General features: G+C 45.4%; 2 protein-coding genes across 2 annotated transcripts; both read left to right on the plus strand.

The window, feature by feature from the left end:
* Positions 1-8021: 8021 nt before the first annotated feature.
* Positions 8022-19764, plus strand: LOC308163895 (GAS2-like protein 3; the record flags this gene model as incomplete). Its single annotated transcript, XM_080538071.1, has 4 exons — positions 8022-8139; positions 17436-17491; positions 19270-19447; positions 19712-19764. The coding sequence occupies exons 2-4, from the start codon at positions 17468-17470 to the stop codon at positions 19762-19764; spliced, it is 255 nt and encodes an 84-aa protein (XP_080394197.1). The 5' UTR covers positions 8022-8139; positions 17436-17467.
* A 1935-nt stretch (positions 19765-21699) lies between these two features.
* gas2l3 (growth arrest-specific 2 like 3) lies at positions 21700-26329 on the plus strand (the record flags this gene model as incomplete). The annotated part of the gene is made up of 5 exons (XM_080538072.1): positions 21700-21838; positions 22053-22116; positions 22321-22462; positions 22920-23021; positions 24941-26329. Exons 1-5 carry the CDS (start codon positions 21706-21708, stop codon positions 26327-26329), a joined length of 1830 nt encoding a protein of 609 aa, XP_080394198.1. The 5' UTR covers positions 21700-21705.
* Between the last annotated feature and the right edge of the window lie 1030 nt (positions 26330-27359).

Below are 27359 nucleotides of genomic sequence, written 5' to 3' on the forward strand. Positions count from 1 at the left end.
GTGATGGAGAGAGAGAGAGAGAGGAGGCTATGGCCATGTTCACATTCACAAGACCGGATGTCAATGAAGCGAAATAAACATTTTCTGTGACGAGAAACGAGAGACGTTAGTCTAGCGACTAGATAAACCGGGACTGACGGTTCTCCCGACGCGGGTGGATATGCTAGCTAGCGTAGCATGTCTGTGTCACTACTTCTAGGTATATTGTTAATCATCGCTGATCATGTGAATTCATCACCAGCGCTAGATAGCTTGGATTATTAGCCAGTATCCGTATATTAATTACGGACAAATGTGAAATTAAACGAGCTTCTTTCTTCCGTTACCTCTAGGTTAGTTACTTACACCGTAGAGATGCTAGTGCTTAGCTCTTCTAGCCACTAATGCTAACAATGAGAGGCGCGAGGGATTAGCTTTGTAGTGACGCTTCCGTGTTGACAGGCCTCAATACACACACGCGCGCGCGCGCACACACACACACACACACACACACACACACACACACACACACACACTATATTATATTATTATATGTATGTAGTTAGTAACCATTGTCATTGTAGACAACAGCCCCCACAAGCCAATTATTAAATTAATGAATCTAGCAATCAATCAAACTATATCTATATATTGATACTTATATCAAACTATAAGTCATGATTTGAATGCAACTCCCCAGTGCTGAACATAAAAACAATAGTAAATAAAATACGATACAATAAAACAAGAGGTAGGAGATAAGACATAGATTCAATTAATAAAACGAGAAATAGGAGATAAGAAAAAAATAGTGTACGTTGAGATAAACACTAGATAGAACCCAGGCTAAAAAGGTGTGTTTTAAGCTTGCTTTAAAAAAATATCCACACTCTCTGCCACCCTCAAGTCCTCCGGAGCTGTTCTAAAGTCTAGGGCCGTAGTGGCTAAAGGCTATCTAGGCCTATACAATTCATTTAGCAGCATTAATGCTACAAGCATGTAACAGTAGCAGCATAGACACCATCCAAAACAGCAATAATAACATTCCGTTGGCTACCTAGTCTGGAAACAATGAAGCAAATGTAATTTGTTTTCAAATTTGCACAATAAGGGCTGGAAACAATTAAGCCTAATCCTAGACTAAAATGTATCATCACTGAAGGGGGCCCTTGAAATCTATCATAACCCTCACCTGTTACAGAGCGTTTTGGCATTCTTTAATGTTAGATTGGTGTGACTAACATGCATGTGTAAAGAGCTGGTAGCACACAAACGTTTGGGAAGAAAGCAAGTCATTATAGTTTATGAAGTACAATAGCATAAAAATAAGGTTATAAGGCTAGACACATGTAGCCTGAATGATTTCCCCCTGAAGGCAAATGGATAGTCTGCTCTATTTTCCTCTTGTCTATCGTTACTTTTAAAGTCCAACATTTGACATGCTTATCCCACATTGCACCTTGTAAGGATTATGTGTGTAAGAAGTTGTTTTTAATGAATGTTTCAATAATTCTGATGAAGACTATGTCAAAACACATTGGTGGTAAGCCAATTCCAATAAAAGCTTTTTAATTGACGACTGCCTTGGTTTTTTTTGTTGTAGGCTTTCTTGTTTTTTCCACACAGCCCACAACAAATGCTATGCTCTCAGTCTATTTACCAGTCCATTTACCTTGTTTGCAGTTAGCATCATTTTAATATTTTGTAAAGATTCTCACATTCCTGAAATAGTACTTTTGAAGTAATCCTGAAGTACTTTTACTTTGTTCAGTTTTGCTGAGTTGATAATATAATATATTGACACCACTCATCAGTTTTGTATTCTGATAATTAGTTAATTGGCGTGACTGATCATGCATTAGTGATTTATGGGGCATGAAGTCAACCAATCTGTCCAGTGGTAAATAGCGTGGTCATATGTAACATGTTGATCTTTATTAAGTCTGACAGTCCTTTTACAACATATGGCATGAATTGGGCCAATGGCCCACGCCACTAAGACAAAAGATCTCAGCAGGGTGCTAATTGCTTGTAACGTCCTTTTGGATCGACAGTGACTGGAGGTATTCTGGATCCAAACGGCTGACCCAAAACGTGGAAAATGACGCCCCCTTGTGGCAATCTGACCCAGTCTAAAGAGCTCATAACTCTAGGGGAGAGACTATGTGTGTAATGACTGGCAGTGCAGGGGACTATTCTCAAGTAGACTTACCATGCACTGTTCTTAGTCGAATAGTTTTTTATTTATTTTTCAGATTTTAAAAATAATTTTTTTGACCTTGTTGTCTGTTTACTGAACTGTGCTTGACATGACATTGTACTGTTGTATGTTGTTTGTGTCTGAATGAGGAGTAAGCTACAAATGAATGACCCCCTCAATAAAGTTGTCTGAATCTGAATCTGAATCAAGGGGACTATTCTCATTTCCTTGCACACTACCTTATGCGCAGAAATCTATTCTTCACACCAAATGCGTGCATATCTCCAGACTGGTTTCTAATGTTGCCACAGTGCAATTGTGCATTTGGCGAGCTTGGGGAGTACATTTACATTTTTGGCATTTAGCACAGGTCTTATTCCAAAGCGACTTACAATCGATACATTTGACTAAGCAAGTGAATCATCAATTCACCAGTCGTAGCAGGAAGAGTAATCTAGCTCAGGCCAGGGGCCATTGGCAGTCGTCGTGATAGAAGAAGAAAGAAATATATATATATATATAAAATTGACACAGGAGAAACAGTAGAAGGGAGTGAAGTAGAACTCTTAGGAGACACAGTATAGGGGGAAGCAAGTGTCTCAGGAGGCACAGTGCTGTGTTAGTTTATCTTTTTATCTCAAAGCTACGACCTCTGAAATCAACACACGTTCATAAACACAAATCATAATGGCTTTGTACTTGATTAGTTGAATCAGGTGAGCTGGTGGTGGAACAGATCAAATATGTGGAGCGGCTGGGGGTCCCAGAGGAGAGGGTTGAGAACCACTGATTTAAATGTCTTTGTCCTGCGCTTGGGTTCCTTAGCTCTGACTGTAGCAGACTGGGGGGGCGGCTGTGGCGCAGGAGGTAGAGCTGCCGTCTAATGATCGCAAGGTTGGTTCGAGCCCCGACTAGCCACATGTCGAAGTGTCCTTGGGCAATACACTGAACCCCAAATTGCTCCCAATGAGCGGGCTGGCGCCTTGCATGGTAGCTTGCCGCCATCGGTGTGTGAATGTCTGTGTGAATGGGTGAATGAGAGGCCGTTGTAAAGCGCTTTGGAATAAGGCGCTATATAAGTCAGTCCATTTATCATTTACCATTAGACTGATTCTTGTCTTCAGTCAGCTATTGAATTATGCTGCTGAAACAGCGTGGATGATCATTTCTCTGGATGATCAGAAGCTGAAGAACCTACCTGAGATTCGCTCTTTTAACACTTAAGTCCTCTTCTACACACTCTCTCTCTCTGGGCTACTGGAACATTTGTTATTGCTACTACTGTATTTACTCCTGCTGTTTTGATCTCTGCCTCTCATTGAAGTCAGATTGTTTTTTTTGCATTATTATCCTCTAATTAGAAACCCATCACCATGGCAATGTTGACCATTTTTCTGCTTATCTGAACTGCGACAGCCCTGAGTGATGCAAGTAAGAGAGCAAATGTATGTGTACTGTAGTGGATATAATAAGACTCAAAATAGTAACTTTAAATCTAAGTATTGGTATTTTATTGAAGTACACATGGTCTGCAACTCCGGAGCTGGGCTTTTCCAATCTCAGAGATGGAATCGCAATGCAACACACAGTTGTACAGTACAGCTCTTTTATACAAAAACCAGGTGCCAGGAACTCCAGGAATTTAAGGAGGATAAAACACAGAACAAAACAGTGATAAACCGTCTACATTCTGTAAATGCCCGTGCAACAACAAAACATCCCAGGGACACAGGATAATTATAAGTACAGACAAAACAGTGATGTGTATTAAAATTCCACCACAGTACATACAGTACATCCCACATGAACCAGTTGAGTTGAAGACTCTCTCCTTACAGAGCTGGAGGGCCCAGTGAACAGGAGGGCAGCAGAACCAGACACATGCCTCCCTGGCTGTTCCGTATACGGCTCAGTCTGTTGAACCCCCAAACGACGATGTGGAGCTAGGCAGAGGTTTGTGCCGAGTCCCATTTCTCCACCTTGTACACTCCCCCCCCCCCCCCCCCCCGACGTGGATTTAACAGCACAGGATTGGATTAAACGTATCCTTTATTTGACCAAGCATGGGCTCTTACATCATTACGTACTTGTTGAAGAAAAGGGTGGAGAAATGTGACGCAGCATTTGTTTCCACTGTAATTTATTGTCAGTGAAAAGTGTTCCGAATGTTGTGGTTTGATTGTACTCTGTACTATAATAGAGAGTATCTCAATAGCACAGGTAACCTGGTGTAGCAGGCTTAAGTTAACTTTTGTGGGCTTGCTTACTCCCTCCTCTCTCTGTCTGTCTAGCCATGCATCTGGGTTTTTGTGCAGATGATCTGGTGTGTTCTGCTTGTCTTTATTGGCGAGGCGGCTGTGGCGCAGGAGGTAGAGCCACCGTCCATCGCAAGGTTGGCAGATTGGCGAAATCTGGCCACATTGCAATTGGCTTGAACAATTGGCTTGAACAAGCCCCGGCTGGCCACATGTCGAAGTGTCCTTGGGCAAGACATTGAACCCCAAATTGCTCCCAGTGAGCGGGGCCGGTGCCTTGCATGGTAGCTTGCCGCCATTGGTGTGTTAATGTGTGTGTCAATGGGTGAATGAGAGGCCGTTGTAAAGCGCTTTGGATAAAGGCGATATATAAGTGCAGTCCATTTTAGTCCATTTATTGATACCTTTCCCCCTAACAGGAAGGGAGTGGAGACCTGGCTCAGCCCATTCAGGTTACGTTGATCTTGCTCTCTGACTTCCTTCAAGGTGGGGCACACTTCTAAATACATTGCCTTAACTGTCAGTCAAGCTTTATTTGCAGTGTCTTTTCCAAGTGCAATTGTCACTAGTTCCCAAGTTACCCACACCGCAAATTCTTTTCAAGGATAAGAGAAGCAGTTTTGAATCTGTCTGGATAGGTTGTCCACTCTACAAATGCCTTGCAGCTCGTTAGTCTTTTACTTAATGTGAGGAGTAGCTTTTTCCCAGATGGGCAGCTCCCTCTATCAGTCAGTCCTCATAACTCGGATCGTTGGTCTCCTGGGGAAATCTCACTAATGATGTACTGTAAACCTAGAGATGGAGCTATCAAGGGTATCTGCTTTGTCACTGCATACATTGCAGTTATTGATTTTCCAGGCATGGCTTATTGTATTTTGCCCCAAATTCCTGACATGTCAATCAGTCGATACAGCCGCCAAAACATGACCTGACCAGCAGATGTCACTATGGAGCTGCTGTATCGAATGCATCGATAGATTGATGACACTTTTTCAGACACAATTCTGTCAATGCGTCGGAAAGCTTCGTTTCCCCCATCACTAGTTACGGCCTCCTCCCTCTCCGCTGTACTGTTCTGTTTGTTGTCTTGCAGGATGGCAGTGGGGAGAGGAGGCCTGATTGGTAAATGCCTATGCCTATTTAGGCTGTGCTGGTGACACTCAGTCTCTCTCTCTCTCTCTCTCTCTCTCTCTCTCTCTCTCTCTCTCTCTCCATACAGGAGCATACTTTTTGACTCTATGGTTTGTGGCAGACCTTTTTTCTTGTGTTTACACATTACAACATTCCACATGCCTATTGATCACTCACCTACACCCTACACCATTGATTATATTGACTATCACATCCCATTTCTATTCTGTTTACTTTAGACTTAAGTTAGTAATAAAATATTGATTATTTCTGTACCCCTGACTTGTCTCCCTTCTTGTCACTCCATTTGAGCCGGGTTGGTGACCCAGAGAAGAAGACAACTAGGATGAAATGGGATCCATGTATAACATCCAAACAATGACAGGTGTAAGATCCCAGTTGTCATTCTTTAATCGACATGAAACATTATGATTATTCACTATTTGTACTGACATGGGCAATTCATGACACAAGTTATACAATGACATAATTCTCAGTATGAACCACATATTCAGATAAAGGAGTAATTCAGAAATGATTCAGATATTATCTGAAACCATCCGAAATCATTCAGGTTGTTAGATCTTATGGGGTTTTCTAGAAACATATAGGCTTATGTCACTCAGACACACACACACACACACACACACACACACACACACACACACACACACACACACACACACACTATTCTCATGTCACTCAGACACACACATAACACATACCCACACACTTAGACACACACATTCTGTTTCTTCCAGGTCAGCCTGCTCTTCAGGGGTAGCAATAACGCCACAATATGCAGACTCGAGAGGTTGTTATCTTAAAGACCTTGGGGGTTAGGCGCCAGGGCACAGATAGAGGGTGGTCGAGAGAGTATTTAAGCCTGTCTGTATGTCATAATGATGTCGTTGAATGTCGTGGAATGGTCATTGAATGCCGATGCTGAGATACTGTGCTGATGGACCATTCGCTGACTGTCTTAATAAATCAAGTACAGAGATTCCGACCCGTGTTGAATATTTTATTTCCTTGTCAAATTGTGTATGCTGCGCACCTAATCTATCCTGAGATGACACAGCGCATTTAAGATCACAATCCTCAATAGATTGATCCATTCCATCGTTTTACCGACAAGCTGATTCTACAAGGTATTATCTGAAACATTCAGATAAAAAGTCTCATGTAATGCATTATTAATAGTGCACCACTAAGTGTTGCCAACACTATATTTCCCATCCATTGTCATCCAGGTGTATCAGGGAATTCAAGCACTTTCAATGACCCATGTCTATTTTCCCTCAAATTCGCAAACTTTCAAGGATTTCAAGGACCCGTGGGAACCCTGTATATAATTTTTTCAGGTAAGGAGTCCTAAAGACCGAGGTCTCTTTTTCAGAGGAGCCCTGCTGACAAAATGTTGAACAATCAAATGTACCATGTAACACCTGTGCACCACAATGGGTAGGGTGGGGCTGAAACTGGAGAACACCTGCCTCTCCCCCACACCCAGAAATTGTAGAACATGAACAACTTGGAAAGTAGCCTAATTGTATAGAGACTGCTGTAGAATTGTTGTGTTTTTCACTACAATACTGTATGTGCATTTCTCTGAGTGGTGGTGGAAGAAAATACACAACATATGATGATAAACAAAGTCAAGTGAATGCTGGGAAATCTCTTTTTTATTGATTTTGTTATAGTTAAATTGAATACTTGGGAAAAACTGGCAGTGGGATTTCGAAGCATTTTTTAAATACGGTCTGGTTTAAGTAAGAAGTGTGTAAAAAATGTCTCACAGGTGGAAACTAGGCCTAAATCCTGAACGACAGTTCCCGTCAAGTGTCTTTTTGGAAATATTAGTTCCCATCTTTTACGAGACATTGTAGATAGATAATTTGATATTTTGATAGATAGTTTGATAGTGTGCTAGATACATAGATAGATAGATAGATAAACATTTTTAAAAAGATAGGTAGGTCTATGTGTATCAGCTTGCATCTGAAATAGCAGTGCGGTCTGTTTGGCACAGGCAGCCAGCTTGCAATCAGAAGGTTAACTGCTATTGAACTTTGGAACATGATGCCAGGTGATTCATTGCACACCGTGCAGGTGTCTTTCGTATCGGCTCACCTGCCCTTCCCGCGGGAGCCTGAACACGCCTCGTCCCACAGCGAGATGCAGGAAGGTATTCCATTAAAGTCACTAAAGGAAGATCCTGGCTTATTTTTCACAAGTCTCGCGAGATTGATCAAAACAAGACCGGATTTTTTTTTACAAGTCTCGCGAGATGTATCTAAATAAGCCTAGATTTTCATTTAGTAACGTTGATGGAATACCCCCCTGGCGATCTGCTGGTTGGTTGTTTCGAACAGCGCAGCCCTCAAATGAAACACGTTCACAGCGCCGGAGTCAACGGAGGCTTGGGAGAACAAGTTCGGAAAAAGTGAGCAATAACGGAGCAATAACTGACATCCAGCGGGCAAGAAAGAAGCGTGTCGACTCATGTACATGTTTTAGATTAGTATATTAGGAATACTTTACAAAGAAGCTAACGTTACGTCAATGCTGGTGGTGAGTTGAAACCAACTTTAATCGTTTCATCAGTTTGTACCCGTGGCTGTTTTCCTTGTTTCTCCTTCCCGAAACCACGAGGAAGTCAATCGTGATCCAGTGGCTCGGTCTCACTGACTCAGATTACAGGACACTTTCAATCTCTCCGAAGACTTTAACTTCATTTGATACATTTATCAAACCATCCCGCACTTGTTGCTAGATAGTAATAGAATTGGATTTATGTACACTACAGTGCCTATAGAGAGTCTACACCCCTGTTTAGACAGCTAGTGTTAATCTTCCAGTTGCAGTTTCCTGCTAGTGTGAAAAAAATCCAAAAGAAGACGAGAATGTTGCTGTGCAGGTGCTTCCCTTGGCACCACAGAGGAAGACCATCTCGCCAAGTGGAAGGACTCAAAACATGGTTGATTTATAGATGAGGATATGCCACATTTTGGTTGGATAATGGATACTCAACTATTATTTTTCTTTTTATGAGACTCATTCTGACATGGGCCTTGGTGACGAAAAATAAACTAATGACACTTAAGCATCGTTCTCAGTTTTAATATATATTGAATATATGGTCAACTACAATTAATAATAATTAATCATTGGTCTGATTTTTTAATCTAGGCCTAATCTTTGTCTGGGCCTAAAACACCACTGGTCTGATTTCTGGCGTTAAGACCTAATTTTGGGAGGCAGCACGATCTCTACAAGGTAGTGGACCAGAAAATCCCCCTGATGCCACAGCCTATACCATGGCTTAATCAAAGTTAAACCCCTACAAGAGCCCATATGGGCTGCCCTACTGTGTGGGGACACAATAGAGGTCATAATGACATCTTAGATTACCCCTCATCCTCAGGGTACAGCTGACAAGGGAGTTATAATGGGACCAGTGAGAAGGGGGGGGAGGGAAGGAAGGAAGGCAAGACAGAAAAGAGGTGAATGGGAACATGTGCTTAATGAGTTACAATGGTAAGGAGAGATCACTGTAGGGACACAGAGGGATGGACTGCAGGGTAAACACACTTGTGTTTGCTGTGGTGGGCTATCCTTGCCTCAGTTGTAGGGAACGTACGTGGAGAAAGCTGGGTACATATTACAGGTGGGCAATTCCACGGTAACCGAATGACCCAGAGACTACATGTTTCACCTGGAGACGTATGCATAACGAAAACCCTCGATGGCAAAGTTTAACAAACTATACAACCCTATGCACGAGGACTACTTCTAACGATTCCAACTGAAATTAAAAACACTTATTTACTTTAAGAAAGAAATCTCTAGATTCAGTAGCAGAATGTCCCTAAAATCTCCCTGGGTTTTTGATTTAACCACATTTCCCCCAAAATGGTTAAATATTTGCTCCAAATTAAGATTCAAATGTGTCTGTAGAAAGACTGGGGTCTTGTCTATTATATGATACCTTGAGTTTGAAAAAGATCTGTTATGGTTGTTGAGCTATAGTAAGTGAAGTGGATTTACATCCGATAACACACTCATTAATGAACTTAGGCCTATATAACTCACAAGAAACAGAAATCTGCCATTGACTGCCACAACTCTTCATGTGATTTAAGTCAATGACGTGTGGTTTTCAGTGTCTTTCATTATAACAAAAGAAAATAGCCTACAAGTAGGCCTGTCATCTGTAGACACACACAGAGAAACCCAATCTGCTATTTTATTTATTTATCAAAAATGTGAGTGGCTGGTGAATTTTCTCACCCACCAGACACCTTGGGCTGGTAGACCAAATAGTACATTTTATATCCTACCCTACCCTACCCCCATTTTGGAAAATCATATTGGTGAAGTGCAGATTGGTGGTGATGATGCAGACAAACAGGCACAGGAAAGTCTGACAAGCTGGGAGGCAGGGTATGGCTGCTGGCCCAGGTAGTTTCAGATGAGGTCAGTAACCAACAGTTACCGTTGTACCAACGGTCTCCAGTATAGAGCGCTGTTTGAAATTAAGCAGTTTGCCTGCCCAACCATTCTGAAGGTATGGAGGGGGGGGGGGGGGGCTTCTGGGGGGTGTCTGTTGTAGTCCCGTGTGACTCAGCTGGTCTGTTGGTCTGTTGGTGGGCCTGTGCCGGCTCAGTTGGTAGAGCATGGCGCAAACACGTTTAGGTTGGGGGTTAAATTCCCACTGAGATCATACTGAAAAATTGATGCAGTATGTACTCACTGCAATGTAAGTTGCTTTGGATAAAAGCATCAGCTAAGTGGCATATATTATTAAATGGCATATATGTATTATATAATGTCTCTTCCTGTGTTGTCTCGTGTGCAGCCTTGGTCTAGTATGGACCAGCACAGAGAACATTGTCCCTCCACAGGCCTTGGTGTGCAGCCTTGGTATGACCAACAGAGTTGGGCTGTTTTGCAATTCACAACAATGTCATTGGGGATCAAAGATGGACCTTACTCCGTATTAGTTTGATTTGCGCTAACATTTCTACATAGTGGCGCAGCCAAGTAGACAAAGAAGCCCCTCTTACATTTTCTGAGGAGAACCCTGGCCATTATAGTGACCATATCTCTGTTTTAAACACTTAAAATGGGCACTTCCAATTTATGTGGTATTTTCCTGGACTCTCTGTATAAATACATTGCTTTTTGGTTTTGAAACTTTGTAGATTTTTCAGGCAAATCTAAATCTAAATCCACAGCCCCCATGGATCTGGACCCCAGGACATTGGGGATGGTGGCTGAGCTGGAAAGCTCCTCCACCCACGTTGACAGGTCAATAAGGTACACACACAAAGGGCTCAGCAGGAGCGGATCCATGGAGGAGGGGTTGGTATTCTCTTGGGAGAAATGGTTTAGTGAACCTCTTTTGGCAGGAGTGTATCCCAAGGCCCCACATAGGCTACTACATTACAGCCTTTTAACAAACACACATACTACCTTACAGCCTTTTAACATGCACACATACTACCTTACAGCCTTTTAACATGCACACATACTACCTTACAGCCTTTTAACATGCACACATACTACCTTACAGCCTTTTAACAAACACACATGCACAGTGTTATTGTAACTACCCCACTGCCGACCGTGTGTTCATTAGGTCTACATAAACCTGCACATTCTGTCACACACACACACACACACCCTCTGTGGGTGTGTGTTGAGGTCCGAGGTCCACGCTTGTGTCACGTGCCGTCTGTGTGTGTTGATAGTTTGAGGGAGCGTAGTGGAGGATCTGCTATGTCTGGACCAGCCTCTGATCCTCTTAAATGATTACTGGCGGTTGAGATGACCTGCGTGGGGAGCATGTGGCCCACCCCCCTACTTCTGACACCCAGCTCTATTTGAGAAACAAAGAACATTGAATGCAAGCTATAGAAAGGAAGATAATGAGAAAATGATCACATCAAAATGATTCGGTTCGTTGCTTAGTGAGAACAAATGGCTAGCCTATATCATTCATTGAAATTACCATTTTGAACAGCCCAACAAATCCCAGATTTTGCATTTAAAACCCAAAACGGGTAACCCACTCATTTCAGGGTTACTAGTACTGTTAGGCTACTAGTACTTTACTTCCAAAGTTGGTCAAAAACCTCTTTCTTGATCTACTGGTTTGGGGAGGGATGGTCAGAAGAAGGGGTTTGTTTGATAGTATTTTTGCGAACGTGCGTGGCATTACTCCCGTGTCAGTGACGAGTCCTGCCCTTCACACAGCGCCTCCGCAAATTCATGTCGACCCACCCTGAGCATAAAACATGTTTTGTTTTTGCAGACTCCTCTCTGTCTCCATCTTTGTCTCCCTCCCTCTGCTTGACATTTGGTAATGTGCCCTTTAGGTCCCTACAGGGAGGCGTCTCAGAACATTCTAGAGTCAAGTGCTTTCCCTTTTGTCCTTGGTGACTTCTACCAACGCCCCCACATTTGAATCTAGTTGAGCGTTGCAGACGACACAGAATTCTTTTTTCAGATTGGGTTCACCATTTAGAAAGCGTAAGGGGTAGTGGTGGCCTAGTGGGTAGTGAGTTGGACTGGTGAAGGTCATGAATTCAAATCCCACCTGGAAAGACCACCACTAGTGTGCCCTTGAGTAAGGCACTTAGCCCTAAATTACTCCAGGACTCCAGACTGTCCCTGTAATCTCTAATTGTAAGTGGCTTTGGATAAAACCCGTCTGCTAAATGGTTAAAATGTAAAAGTGCAAAATTCTTTACATACTCCCCTAATACAGCGCTCCAAAAGTATTGTATAATGTCATATACTGTAACGTCCAAATAAAGTTATCATGTTTAGTATTTGGTCGTCAATCCGTTGCCTGCAGTAACTGAAGTCTGTGACCCCACCAGACGCTGGGTATATTCTCTGGTGACACGCTGCCAGGCCTGTACTACGGCAATCTTCAGTTTGTTTTTGAGGAAATGAAATTACATGTTCAATTGGATTTAATGTGAAGATTGACTTGAAGATTGAAGATCTTCTGAGAGCGTTTTGGCCCTGAAAAACTCTAATTTAGAGTTTTTGCTATTATTTAACTGTATGATGAAGCACCGTCCAATGAATTTGGAGGCATCTGCTTGTACTTCAGCAGACAAGATGTTTCTGTACACCAGAATTCGTTCTGCTGCTGCCGTCACCAGTTACATCATCAATGAAGACAAGTGTGCCAGTTGTTGTGGAACTAACTATCCATGCCCAAACCATAACGCCCCCTCCACCATATTTCACAGATGAAATTGGCGGTATGCTGCAAATCTCCAGAACCTTTTTTCTCCAAACGTTCCTCTTGCAATGACTCTGGTACATGATAACATTCATCTCTCTATCTCTCCACAAGACCGTTTTCCAGACCTCTGCTGGCACTTTTGCTGTTGTTCTTTACACTCTGCCTCCCACGCCAACCTTTTCCGATGTGATCTGTTTTTTGGGAGTGAAGGTGGGGGGGGGGCAGAGATTTTGGTTTTTGGCGGTGAAGGTGAGGGGGCAGAGATGAAGGAAGGAGAGGAAGTGCCTGGTTCCCCTGGTTGCGCTGTCACTTGCGTGGCCTGCAAAGTTCAGGAATGACGGAGTGTGTGTGTGTGTGTGTGTGTGTGTGTGTGTGTGTGTGTAACAATGGATGCTTTGTGAGAGGGTCCGGCTGGAGTGGGGCGGGGGGGGGGGTTCAGTGCTAAGCGGAGCGAAGCCACTTCATTAGTCAAGGCTCTCCTCTCGCAAACCCCCACTACTCCTCCCCCTCCTCCTCCTCCCATTCTCTCCTCCCTCTGTTATTCTCTCTTGCGCTTGCTCGCTCTTTTGCACTCGCTAAGAGCTGAAGCCGGAACCGTTAGGACTGTCGTGCTCCGGGCAGTTAAGGGTGGTGACACGGTCGAGACAAGACAGGAGGGTTATGTACGTCGTACTCTTCTGTGCAGGACCAGTTAGTCTGTCTCCTGTCTGATGGTAGGTGTTCACCTTAACGTAACATCTCAGCCAGGATGCAGTTGTTGTTTTCACGTAGCTGGAAAATATGATGTTTATAAGATATCTTAATTTGTCATTGTCAATTGCTTGCTTTTCTGGTGCACGGGTGACATTTTTGTTTAAACGTAGTGCCGAAAAGTTTCTCACAGGTTTGTGTTTGTTTGTTCGTTTTGTTTTGGAGAATGGTGAGAGGGGGATTTTTGGGGGGTTTGTCAAGAGGGAGGTACATTTTTTTGTCTTGTCGCAGGGAGGGGGAGGGGGAGGGGTAGGGGGTCCTCAGCTGTGTTGACTCAACTGTCAGTGTCAGAACCCCTTCTGATGGTCCACAGAGAGGAGGCAGCTTGCTTTTTGTGTGTGTTCTCTTGCGCTCACACACACACACACATTTTTGGGGGATCATGCAGCATGGGGGTAGGCTAATCCCTCACGTCCTGTAGGAAGCACCCTGACTCATGAGAAACTCGTGAGAAAATCTCCTCCAATAACATCACATACAGCTGGGAAAATAAGTATTTGACGCGTCAACAATGTGTTGTGACTTTATCGTTACCCTTGATTGCACATAACTTTTTTATGGATTGGAATGTTACAATTTCTTTATCTGTGTAGGTTTATTGAGTTAATACCAATGTCTGGTCTAATAATACTTATTTCCCCCACTGTACTTTTGCCCTTTACCCAGAGGTTTGTTACACACTGAATTGACTGTGTTTATAATGTCTGTTTAGTCATTACCCCTGTAATCATGACATGATCATGTAATCCTGTCTTGCTTTACGGTACAACAAAGCCTTCATTCAGGCAAATTCATGCATTTTGCACATACCGTTTGGCCTCAATTTCTTGTTTAGATAATAACTGCACGACACAATACAACTGCATAACTGCACAACACCGCCTTGGATGTGAACAGATATCCGGGAGGCAGTGGGGTTCAGACTAGGCTATGTCCTGTGAAAAGAAAGCTCTTGCAGAGCTAGCATTTTGGAAGATGCTGGACAGTTACAAGGGAAGCCATTACTTTCGGTGAAGTTACAGTGAGGTATTAATTAGAGGGTTGTGCTGTCAGCTGTTTTCCAGCTGGGGATATGAAGCTCTTGTGTCAGATGCAGATGTTTGCTTGCAAGCCCTTGTAAAGAGGTGTCTTTGTTTGGACTTGGACAGGCTGACGCGATGGTGAGGACAGACTGAGTGGAAAACGCTTTTCTCAAAAGCAGACTGTAATAGAGGGGGTGGGGGGGTTACAGACTAATAGAGGGGGTGGGGGGGGTACAGACGGTAATAGAGGGGGTGGGGGGGGTTACAGACTAATAGAGGGGGTGGGGGGGTTACAGACTAATAGAGGGGGTGGGTGGGGGGGTTACAGACTAATAGAGGGGGTGGGGGGGGGGGGTACAGACTGTAATAGAGGGGGTGGGGGGGGTACAGACTGTAATAGAGGGGGTGGGTGGGGGGGGTTACAGACTAATAGAGGGGGTGGGGGGGGTACAGACTGTAATAGAGGGGGTGGGGGGGGTACAGACAGTAATAGAGGGGGTGGGTGGGGGGGGTTACAGACTAATAGAGGGGGTGGGTGGGGGGTACAGACTGTAATAGAGGGGGTGGGGGGGTTACAGACTAATAGAGGGGGTGGGGGGGGTACAGACGGTAATAGAGGGGGTGGGGGGGGTTACAGACTAATAGAGGGGGTGGGGGGGTTACAGACTAATAGAGGGGGTGGGTGGGGGGGTTACAGACTAATAGAGGGGGTGGGGGGGGGGGGGTACAGACTGTAATAGAGGGGGTGGGGGGGGGTACAGACTGTAATAGAGGGGGTGGGGGGGGTACAGACTGTAATAGAGGGGGTGGGGGGGGTACAGACTGTAATAGAGGGGGTGGGTGGGGGGTACAGACAGTAATAGAGGGGGTGGGTGGGGTTACAGACTAATAGAGGGGGTGGGTGGGTACAGACTGTAATAGAGGGGGTGGGTGGGGGGGGTACAGACTGTAATAGAGGGGGTGGGTGGGGGGTACAGACTGTAATAGAGGGGGTGGGGGGTACAGACTGTAATAGAGGGGGTGGGGGGGGGTACAGACTGTAATAGAGGGGGTGGGTGGGGTTACAGACTGTAATAGAGGGGGTGGGTGGGGGGTACAGACTGTAATAGAGGGGGTGGGTGGGGTACAGACTGTAATAGAGGGGGTGGGTGGGTACAGACTGTAATAGAGGGGGTGAGTGGGGTTACAGACTAATAGAGGGGGTGGGTGGGTACAGACTAATAGAGGGGGTGAGTGGGGTTACAGACTAATAGAGGGGGTGGGGGGGGTACAGACTAATAGAGGGGGTGGGGGGGGTACAGACTGTAATAGAGGGGGTGGGTGGGGTTACAGACTAATAGAGGGGGTGGGGGGGGTACAGACTGTAATAGAGGGGGTGGGGGGGTACAGACTGTAATAGAGGGGGTGGGGGGGTACAGACTGTAATAGAGGGGGTGGGTGGGGGGGTTACAGACTGTAATAGAGGGGGTGGGGGGGGTACAGACTGTAATAGAGGGGGTGGGGGGTTACAGACTAATAGAGGGGGTGAGTGGGGGGGTACAGACTAATAGAGGGGGTGAGTGGGGGGGTACAGACGGTAATAGAGGGGGTGGGGGGGTACAGACTGTAATAGAGGGGGTGGGGGGTTACAGACTAATAGAGGGGGTGAGTGGGGGGGTACAGACTAATAGAGGGGGTGAGTGGGGTTACAGACTAATAGAGGGGGTGGGTGGGGGGGTACAGACTAATAGAGGGGGTGGGTGGGGGGGGTACAGACTGTAATAGAGGGGGTGGGTGGGGGGGGGGGGGTACAGACTAATAGAGGGGGTGGGGGGGGTACAGACTGTAATAGAGGGGGTGGGGGGGGTACAGACTAATAGAGGGGGTGGGGGGGGTTACAGACTAATAGAGGGGGTGGGTGGGGGGGGGTACAGACAGTAATAGAGGGGGTGGGTGGGTACAGACTAATAGAGGGGGTGGGTGGGTACAGACTGTAATAGAGGGGGTGGGTGGGGTTACAGACTAATAGAGGGGGTGGGTGGGGTTACAGACTAATAGAGGGGGTGGGTGGGGGGGTACAGACAGTAATAGAGGGGGTGGGGGGGGTTACAGACTAATAGAGGGGGTGGGGGGGGGTACAGACTGTAATAGAGGGGGTGGGGGGGGGGGTACAGACTAATAGAGGGGGTGGGGGGGGTACAGACTGTAATAGAGGGGGTGGGGGGGGGGGTACAGACTAATAGAGGGGGTGGGTGGGTACAGACAGTAATAGAGGGGGTGGGTGGGGTTACAGACTAATAGAGGGGGTGGGTGGGGTGGGGTTACAGACTAATAGAGGGGGTGGGGGGGGTTACAGACTAATAGAGGGGGTGGGTGGGGTGGGGGGGGTACAGACTGTAATAGAGGGGGTGGGGGGGTTACAGACTAATAGAGGGGGTGGGTGGGGGGGGTACAGACTGTAATAGAGGGGGTGGGGGGGTTACAGACTAATAGAGGGGGTGAGTGGGGGGTACAGACTGTAATAGAGGGGGTGGGGGGGGACCCGGGGGGGTTCAACCAAATGTGTTGACCAGAGCGATGGAAACCCGGTTGCTCACAATGCTAATGTGATAAGGAGCAGGATGCACACGCAACCAATCAATATGTGTGTTAGACCAACTTTAGGTGAACAATGATGCAAGTAGCAGTAATGTGACCCTTCTCTAAACAGTCCTATTTGGTAATATTTTGTGGTTTGTTTGGGGATTTGTACCGTACCGATGTGATTTTTAAATGCATTCCATTGAACTGTTAGCAGGCCTGTGTGAAATGTACTGCATTGCATTAATAACCTCTTTCTCTCTGGATTGCAGAATGAAGAGGTGAACCCACTCTGATTACAGTGATGGCAGTGCAGGCTGGCATACAGGTAATCATAAACATGTTGGTGCAATGGAGGGTTCCTCAAACTCGAATGACCAAGATGGTTGGAGTTAAACAGCGCTTCTCCTCCATTCTAAGGTCTCAAGACATACAATAATGACGTGTATCTTGTGATTATTATGAAGTAAAGTACTTTGTGAATGTCTTGTTAAAAGGGGCAGTACAGCCAACTCCAATTGCACTGAATTCAGCTGCATACTAAGTAACAACAAACTCCTAAGTGATATTCATTGTGACAATTTTGAAAAACAATTATAGCTAACAAAACGACTTTATCTTATGCCTCCATTCATCCGGAAAATCTGACATTACTTTGCAGGCGAGGGTTAAAGGTGTATTTTAATGTAAAGTCAGGTGATAGTGTGGAGTCCAGCCATAATCCCCAATGGTATGTGTAATCTAATGTGGACTTGCTTATGTAAACTAAACACTTTTCACTAATTAGCTTCATTTGGTGTGAGCAACAACATGTCGTTGTTGCTGAGTATGCCAAGCACCTTCTCCTCAGAACAGTGTTAGGGTTATATAAGCCTACTGACTCTCCTCTGTCTCCCAGCAAAGACCCTGTACAGGGCCCCAGACTAGCCCTCCTTCTAACGGGATCTTTAGCACAAAGGGTCTTACCCTGTTGGAACACTAAGATGCTTAGGCTGGAGGCGGATAGACTCACCCTGCTGTTCACTGTCTGCGTCCCGTAGTCTGCCCTTGCTGCCTCTTATCGTCTTATACACTCCTCAACCCAGATTTATGTGACGTCTGATATCTCTGACATGGGGCATCCCTGTGTCCTACTACCCCCACTCCAAGGGTCAGAGGTGACCTTGTAGGGATGTTGTAAAAAAGAAAAAGGGCAATAAAGTCCTTTCACTGTGAGCCTCAAACCTCTCTAGTTAAAGTATAAGTTAGTGATGCGGTACCAAGCATTGATCAGATAGAACAGCTACTGTCAGCTTCATGACTCAAAGAATATGTCCTTGTCTTCGCGCTCCAATTTGCATGAGCAAAAAAAGTCGGCCACAATGTCGGCGGTAATATTTGTAATGGACTCAATGACACATTCCAATGTTGTTGTTTTTTTTAAACTGCAAAATAGCTTGCGCACGATACTTCACATACTTTTTCTTGCAACTGTATAATGTCCCCATAGTCTAGAACACTTAGGAAAACACTTGTTCAGGCTAAATTCTTATCTGCTAAGTTGAGGCAGGCTTTATTTCGATAATAAAAACCCAGCCTAACCTATAGGTTCATGATATGCACTTTAAAAGAGAGCCTATCATCCACCCAAATACCCAGGTACTTAGGGTTAGAGTTTTTTAGTATAAGATTGAGTCTCCTCCTAAGGTGTGAATGTTAACAGAATCTAAAATCTGGGAGCGAGCTCTGGAAAAGATCATAAATAGGCTAAGTTTTTCTGAGAACCAACTTTAGACCATAGAGTGAAGCCTGCAGCTGTATAAAGGCAACTGAGTAGACCATTGTGTCGTCTGCATAACGATGCACTTTAGCTGTAGGCATGTCCTTCCCACTATTATTTATAAAGCTGGTAAACAATACAGGGGCTAGAATTGAGCCTTGGGGGTACTCCCATAGAGATCTCCATGAAGCTTGACATGTGACCATCTGTGTATACACACTGGGTTCTATCTGCAAGGTAGTTTAACCTTTTTTTTTAATCTATTATTTTGATAACTCACCTCTTCCTCTCCTCCTCCTTCTCTCTCTCTCTCTCTCTCTCTCTCTCTCTCCTCCCTCCACTTGCAGGTGTGGTTTGGGGAGAAGTTTGACACCCCCTCTCAGAGACCTCGGAGCCCCCTGACGGCCCGCCATGGCCCGGGCCTGGCAGACGTGTTCCAGTACGACCAGTGGCTGTCCATCCGCCACAAGGCCACGCTGCTGCCCATGCAGGAGGACCTCGCCATCTGGCTCAGCGGCATGCTGGGTAAGACTTGGGACTGGCCGTGGTCGGACCCTACACTGCAAAAAGCCAGCTCTCAAAAACAAGAAAAAAAGAAAGCAATAAAATTGCGGAAATATTATTTTAAATAAGCAACAATATCTGACAACAGTAAAGGACATTTTCACATGCCAAGATTTTCTTAAAACAAATAAAATATATCTTAAAACTAGTGCAGTCAGGCAAATAAACAAGCATATATTGCCTTGATATAAGATATTTCATCTTACTTAGATTTACTTTTTGCAGTGTACATGATTAGCAGAACATCAGCAGGCCTCCAACCCCCAAACTGTCTATGATCCTGGCATCTGTATACAACAGAAGGAAGGGTCAGACACTGAACATGGACTTCAGACCACTATTTAGTTATGAAAATGTATGACAAGGCTGAATACAGTAGTCAGGGAAATGTAAGATGGCCAGAGGGGAGCTCTTTTGAAACTTACCACGGGACCGTAGTAAAGGCTAGGGCTGTCCCAAACGACTATTTTTCTAACGATTAATCTAGCGATTATTTTGTCGAATAGTCTAACGACTAATTTAAAGGTTTTTTTTTTTTACTGTTCGGAAAAATATATAAAAAATAAAATAAAATAGCATGTGTAGGCCCCTTAATTTCCACCTCACTGCTATGTTTAGCCAACTTGAATGCCAACATGGCCATTTAGAAGTCTGTCCATCACCACAACACATAGCTAGCTAGTAGCTACATAGCTAGCTAACGTTACTCTCGCTGCTATGTTATGATTAGCTAAATTGATGCTAACGTAGCATGCGAGCTACGAGCTAGATAACATACAGTAGGTGCGAGCACCACAATGACAATAGGCTACCATAGCTAGCCAGCTACATAGCTAACGTTACTAACACCAGAAGACAAGACATACAAACTGTGGTGAGCTACATTGCTTGTGTAACATTAGCTAGTAGCTATCCATTTTTCACTCATACACGGCCGGAAAAGTGAACAGAAATACAATGGTGACTTACGGTGGTGCTATCTTGTGGCTGTCTTCACAAAGAGCTCCAGGATGCTTTCGCTTGAGGTGCTCGTTCATTGCAGACGTACTGCTGTGATAGGCCATTTCATTTTTGCTTATTTTTTTTGCTTATTTAAAAAAAAAAAAAAAAACTTTTTAAATTTACGACTAACCGACGCATATTACGCAAACCGACGTATTGACGTAGTCGATGCCGTCGATGCCGTCGACTAATCGTAACAGCCCTAGTAAAGGCGGAGTAGGGACATGGCCTCGTTCCATGAGTTCAATATCAAAATTCAAGATCTGTTTATACTCTGACGAGAGGGAGTTTGTGCACTGTGACCTTCGCTCCCTGTATTCAGAGTTACTGTTTTTGTCAGTGTTTCCCCCCCCCCCAAAAAAAAAGAGTTCATAGACAAGGTATTTGTGACTATTAGGGATTCACCGAAGGAATTAAATAATTTGGAATAATTTGGTGCATCCCTAGTGACTATGGTTTTATGCTTGTTATTGTCCATGCTGAAAAATGTTGGCCTGAAATGACCATTCCTTCTTCTTGTCCCCCACTCTCAACAATACACACACATATGTGAAACACACACACAGGTAAGGAGGTGAGGACAGAGCACTTTATGGAGGAGTTGAATAACGGGGGGAAGCTGTGCCAGTTGATCGGAGCGCTGCAGACCAGAGTCGCCCAGTGCGACCCCTCACACAAGGGCAAGGTGAGCCAGGAAGACGTATGGTGATAAGTTATAATAATTCATTGTTTTTATAAAGTGCTTTTCCGGAGCTCAAAGACGCTGACAATATGGGAAAAACAGAAAACACAGAAACAACAAGCAACAGATAACATGAGTACATAGAACACAGAGATAACGAACAGGCACAGGGAACAATTAACACGGCAAAGTCCATGTCAACTTTTTCTGTTGGTCGTCTGTAATACTTCAAATAATGAAATTGCACCTCTTCACTTCCTCTCCTCTCAGAATGAATCTTCCCACAGTCATTACTAATCTTAATGAGAGAGATTTGGTGAAACTGTTTTACTTTATCATAACCAAAAAAACAATATCTTTATTGTGTGTTTGAGCATATTGAGCAACTTAATACTAACTAAATATGCCGAAAAAACACTACAGATGCATCACAAAAATCAAGTACTATTTGCAATGTGAGAATATACATTTGCTATTTTGTTTACTTTTTTGTCGATACACATGTTTGAACGGTCCTCTTCCCCTGCAGTTTCCTATGAGGAAGGTGCCATGCAGGAACGACGCTTCGCCAGGGTCCTTCTTCGCCCGCGATAACACGGCCAACTTCCTGGGCTGGTGCCGGCACATCGGCGTGGAGGAGACCTACCTGTTTGAGTCAGAGGGCTTAGGTATGATACCACATCAAATCAAACTTTATTAGCACATTTCATACACAGACGCAAAAGTCATCTGTAGGCTTTGTGTTATTTACCTGAGACCTGGTAATTTCATGCTTTTCACTTACACTAATCATTTATCCTCCACCAAAGGTCAGTAGAATTGCTTGATTAGGTGATGTGCATAGGGCATATATGTGATTCTGGGTTGTGTGTTTGTCCTCAGTGCTGCACAAGGAGCCTCGCCAGGTGTGTCTCTGCCTGCTGGAGATCGGCCGCATCGTCTCCAAGTAAGTTTCCCAAACGCTCCTGATTAGCGTGGCGTTGATTAGTGTGATTACAACAAAAACTCACGTCGCATCGGTAGTCGTCACGTCACGCATACATCAATTCTAGCCACCAAATTAAAAAAGGTGTAATGTTGTTTTTTTAATGAGTAGGAGGAAAGTCCAGCCAGTGCAGTCCTTCTTTAAAAGGTATGATTGACTTGTCAGGTTTGGTGTTGAGCCTCCTGTCCTGGTGAAGCTGGAGAAGGAGATCGAGCTGGAGCAGTCTCTGCTGGTAAAGGGAGAGGTGGCCCCGGCCGTCAAAACCTTCAGTGTCTGTTGCCAGCACGGTGGACTGGTCCAGCCTGGGGTAAGTGGCCTCTCTCCCTCTCTCTCTCTCTCTCTCTCTCTCTCCCTCCCAGTCCCTCCCTCTCTCTCTCCCTCCCAGTCCCTCCCTCTCTCTCCCTCCCCCTGTCCCTCTCTCTCCCTCCCCCTGTCCCTCTCTCTCTCCCTCCCCCTGTCCCTCTCTCTCTCCCTCCCCCTGTCCCCCTCTCTCCCCCTCCCCCTGTCCCTTTCTCTCTCCCTCCCCCTGTCCCTCTCTCTCTCCCTGTTCCTGTCCCTCTCTCTCTCTCCCTGTCCCTCTCTCTCCTTCTCTCTTATAAACATCAGATTTACTAAAGATACAAAATATTATGAAATGGAGAAACCCTTTACCTAACATGAAGGCATAATAAAAACCACACACACAGACACACACTTCCAAATGTATAGTAAGACATTTGAAAGCGGCAAGGTGGTGGTGGTGTAACTACTCTTCTCTCTCTCAGGGCCTGATGGAGGAGCCTAGCTGTAACTGCTCCAACAGAGTGTCCATCGAGTACCTGTCAGAGGGCCGCTACAGGCTGGGGGACAAGACCCTCTTCATCCGGGTGAGAAACATATGCGCCGAATGCTCTAAAGCAGCGATTCCCAACCTATGGGTAGAGGCCCTCTGGTGGGCTGCGAGGGTACTTTTCTTTAAAACCTTCAAAAATGCATCATCAGTGTGATGCCGATAGATAGGAACTTATGGAGAATAATGATGAGAGACGTACATTTTTTGGGTGTGCGTAAAATGCCTGTGTGGGCCACGAATGCTTTTGAGATTTTTAAGTGGGCCTTGAGTCCAAAAAGGTTGGGAACCGCTGCTCTAAAGCATGACACAGCCTACAGTACCAGTCTTCTAGACCAGTGTTTTTCAACCACTGTGCCGCGGCACACTAGTGTGCCGTGAGAGATCATCAGATGTGCCGTGGGAAATTATCAAATTCCACTTACCGTATTGACCCGAATATAAGACAGGGTTTTTCCCCGGAAAAAAGTCTGAAAAAGTTGCATCGTCTTAGATTCGCGCCCTAGACTTTTACACGTCAATATTAATTCACAACAACGTATGGCGCCAAAAGACTGTTCCCCACGCGAGCCACCGTGTTTCTCCCTCTCACACACACCCCAGTGACGGGTGTCTGGAGAGATGGAGACACACTCACACACACACCCGCGGAGAGACACCGCAGAGACACACTCACACACACACCCGCGGAGAGACACCGCGGAGACACACTCGGACCAGCTCGAAAAAAGTGTCTCAAGTGGTTGGTCAAACAACAGAGGAGGAGTTACGATGCCAATTTTAAGACCATGGTGGTCAATGAAGCAGAGGCATCAAACAACTGTCCAGCAGCCAAGAAATATGATATTACAGAGTGTAATGTTAGAAGTTGACGAGCCCAAAAAGATCGGCTTAAGAATGGTAACAGTCAGAGAAAAGCGTATCGCCACCCGCAAAGCGGCCTCTTCCAGGTGATTGACAGGAGGGTGTGTGAATGAATACGTGACTGAAAAACCTAACGATTGTATGCCCATATCCCAAGATTATAAAAAATAACCTACATTGTTTCATTCATTCATTAAGACGATTGCCAGACGCATTGTCGAAAATGTTGTTTTGGAGAAGATACGTGGCAGTGGGCAGTTTGCTTTGCAACTTGAGTCTTGGCTCAACTCTTGGCCAATGCACGCTTTGTGGATGGAGACACAATCACAGAAAATGTCTTTTTTGCAAGACATTGCATAAAAACAACAACAGGGGAGGACTTCCGTGGGACAGCTGCGTAAGTGTCTGCACTGATGGAGCAGCAGCTATGTTGCCGAGACTTTACCAGAGGAGATAGCTGTTGTTCGTATGGTAAACTTTGTAAAAACAAGACCTCTGAAAAGCCGCTTATATGCAGCATTATGTGAAGAGATGGGAGCCCAGCATAAGACGTTATTGCTCCATACGGCGGTCCGATGATTGTCCCGCGGAAAAGTGCCGCCCGCGTGTTTGAGTTACGGGAGGAGCTGAAAACCTTTTTAACTGATGAGAAGTGTGATGACGCAAAGCTGCTTGCAAGTGACAAATTGTGCGCAAGGCTCGCATACATGGCCAACATACAGGGCCAGGCTTCGCACTGAGTGAGTATAACGACAAGTAATATATGTTATATAATGTTACATATATGATAGGCTACTATGTATCATTTTGTAACATTTGGGATGGCGGTGTGCCGTGGGATTTTTTCAAGGTAAGAAATGTGCCGTGGCACAAAAAAGGTTGAAAAACACTGTTCTAGACGCACAATTGCAGACCAGCGCACTGGCCTACCACAGTTCAAACATGCGTCTCAGTCTACTACATTAACCGGAGGACATTAACGCTATATTATATATATTTGGGGCGAACATATTTCATATACCCATTGATAGACATCAAGACATGTTTGTTCAAAGTCTCTCTCTCTCTCTCTCCCCCCCCCCCCCCCCCCAGATGCTGCATGGGAAGCATGTGATGGTGCGTGTGGGAGGTGGCTGGGACACCCTAAGGGGCTTCCTGCTCAAGTACGACCCCTGCCGCGTGCTCCAGTTCACCACTCTGGAGCAGAAGATCCAGGCCTACCAGAAGGGTCCGCCGGGCCACGGCACTGCCCACAACGCCCACCCTCAGGCCCTCAGACCACCTGATATGGATCCACTCGCCGCCGTCGACCTCTTTCCGTCCTCTTCCTCCTCCTCATCCTCCTCTGTTCCGGCCTCTAAACCCCCCCCAGCTATTGGCCAGGTGTCCTGTCCGTCACACGGCCCGTCTCCAGCCTCCACTCCTACTCTGCCCAGGAAAGCAGCAGCAGCCGCCCCAAGAAAGCTCCTACAGAAACTCAAGAAGCCCACCCAACTGCCCTTGCCGACCCCCAAGAAGGCTCCTACTGTGCTGCCTATTGGGTCCCCAGGCGGATCACTGAAGCTGGGGCCTAGCCCTAACAGTGGCCAGAGGGGGCCACTCCCCCCTGGTTCCCCAACTGTCACCCCCAAACCCAAACTGAAGCTCAGGCCCTCACCCCGCGGTGCCCCCTCACAGCCCCGGAGCCCCGTGTGCCCCGAGCCTTCTTGTAAATGTCCCAAACCCTCCTCCGCCTCCACCGCCCCTGTTCTGCGGACCGCCATGCCCCCCTCGCGGGCCCCCGCCCAGAGAGACGCCCGTCAGCGGTCTCGTCTGTCTCAGAGACGGCCCGGCTCCCCAGCCTCACGCCTTCGTGTGGACGCAGCCCGCCGGGCCCGGGTGGTAGCACCTTCCCCCAGGCCCGCCTCGGCCCAGCCCGCCAGCACACAAACCACACCTACCTCCAGGAATAACCCTGCTGCAGCCACGCCAAAACTCACCTCCTCCTCGCTTCCCGAGAGCAAAGACTCAACCACAGCCAAAGGCAGAGGCCAGGCCCCAGCCCGGGCTGTCCTCACCCAGGTCCCCTCCTCACTTCCCAAGAGCAAAGACTCAACCACAGCCAAAGGCAGAGGCCAGGCCCCAGCCCGGGCTGTCCTCACCCAGGTCCCCTCCTCACCCCAGGGCTGCCAACCCGGGCATGCTCCAGTCGGCCCCTGTAGCTCTGTGGCTCCTGGCAAGAAGGCGACACAGAGAACAGTACCAGCCACACAGAAGGGCGGGCGAAGGCAAGTGCCCACCCCCACCAACACACCCACCACCAGGATAGGGACGCCGGAGCCCACCAAGACCTCTACAGCACCCCCTGTAAAAACAAGCCTCAACATCAAAGCTCTTCCCTCTCAAAAGATGAGCCCCCTTATTAAGAAAAGCACCCCTCTTAAGAACAAAAATGAGGACCCTTATTTTGAAATGGCTAGCAAGAGAAGGCAGAGGACGTGAGGCGTAGTTTGGAAATGTAGTGTAGCGTCATACTGATTTTATTTAAGTTCTTCTGTTATTGTTTCACGAAATAAGTCGTAAACCAGCAGGCTGGTGGATTAATTCAAACAGCAATATGACCCAAATGTATATCCAACCGGTGCATACAGCACTCCCGCCTACAGCACACAACTACTGCTTACTTTTCAAAATGCCTCTCGCTCACCTATGAATTTAAGTTTCTGAATTGATTTTTTTGTCTCCGTTCAACTTTTCATGTTGCGTTATTTATTTTGTATTCTTTTATTGTTATGTTATTATCAAAAGGTCATGTCTCTTATTGTGTTAATTGTGTTCGACCCCTTTTATACTGTCTCTGAATTATACATTTTTATCAATGGCAGTTCAACTCATTGACCCTGACATAGAAACACTAAATGGATGCAATATAAACCATCAGCTAATAGCTATTGTTTTGTTTCAAATAATCTTTAGTGAGCTTTCATTTGTGATGCCATATCTACTCATTTTTATTTTTCGGTTATACCCGTTTGTCTCAGACATCTGATCAAAAGGCTAAATTGTTCTACACTTTACTGTGTTTTTTATATTTAGAGCATAATGGCAGCTGACTACTTAAAATAGTATGAATTTCTCATTACTTTTGAAATCATATAACATCACCTTCTTAAAATAATGGCTTATGTAATTTTTGTCAATATCCTATATTCTATATTATTTTATAAATTACAAAAATGTAAATATATTTTATATATAGATATAAAAATATGACTTACGCCATTATTTGAAGAAAGTGATGATAATCAGGTTACTGTATCAGGATTCTGAAATATTTGACAGCAATTATCACAACTGGAATGAAAGTTTAAGGAACTATGTATTCTCAATGTGAACAAACATTCCATTGATGGATCAAGCAATAACATTTGACTCTGTCACAGACTTTGGCTCAATTCCGATTCTCTGAGTGAACATGAAGTGTGTTCTGTCAACTTCATTTCATGTGACTGTCACATCAGCTGAGTGAGTG

This window comes from Nansenia antarctica (genome assembly GCF_963989245.1).
Source record: "Nansenia antarctica genome assembly, chromosome: 8".
Taxonomy (NCBI): domain Eukaryota; kingdom Metazoa; phylum Chordata; class Actinopteri; order Argentiniformes; family Microstomatidae; genus Nansenia; species Nansenia antarctica.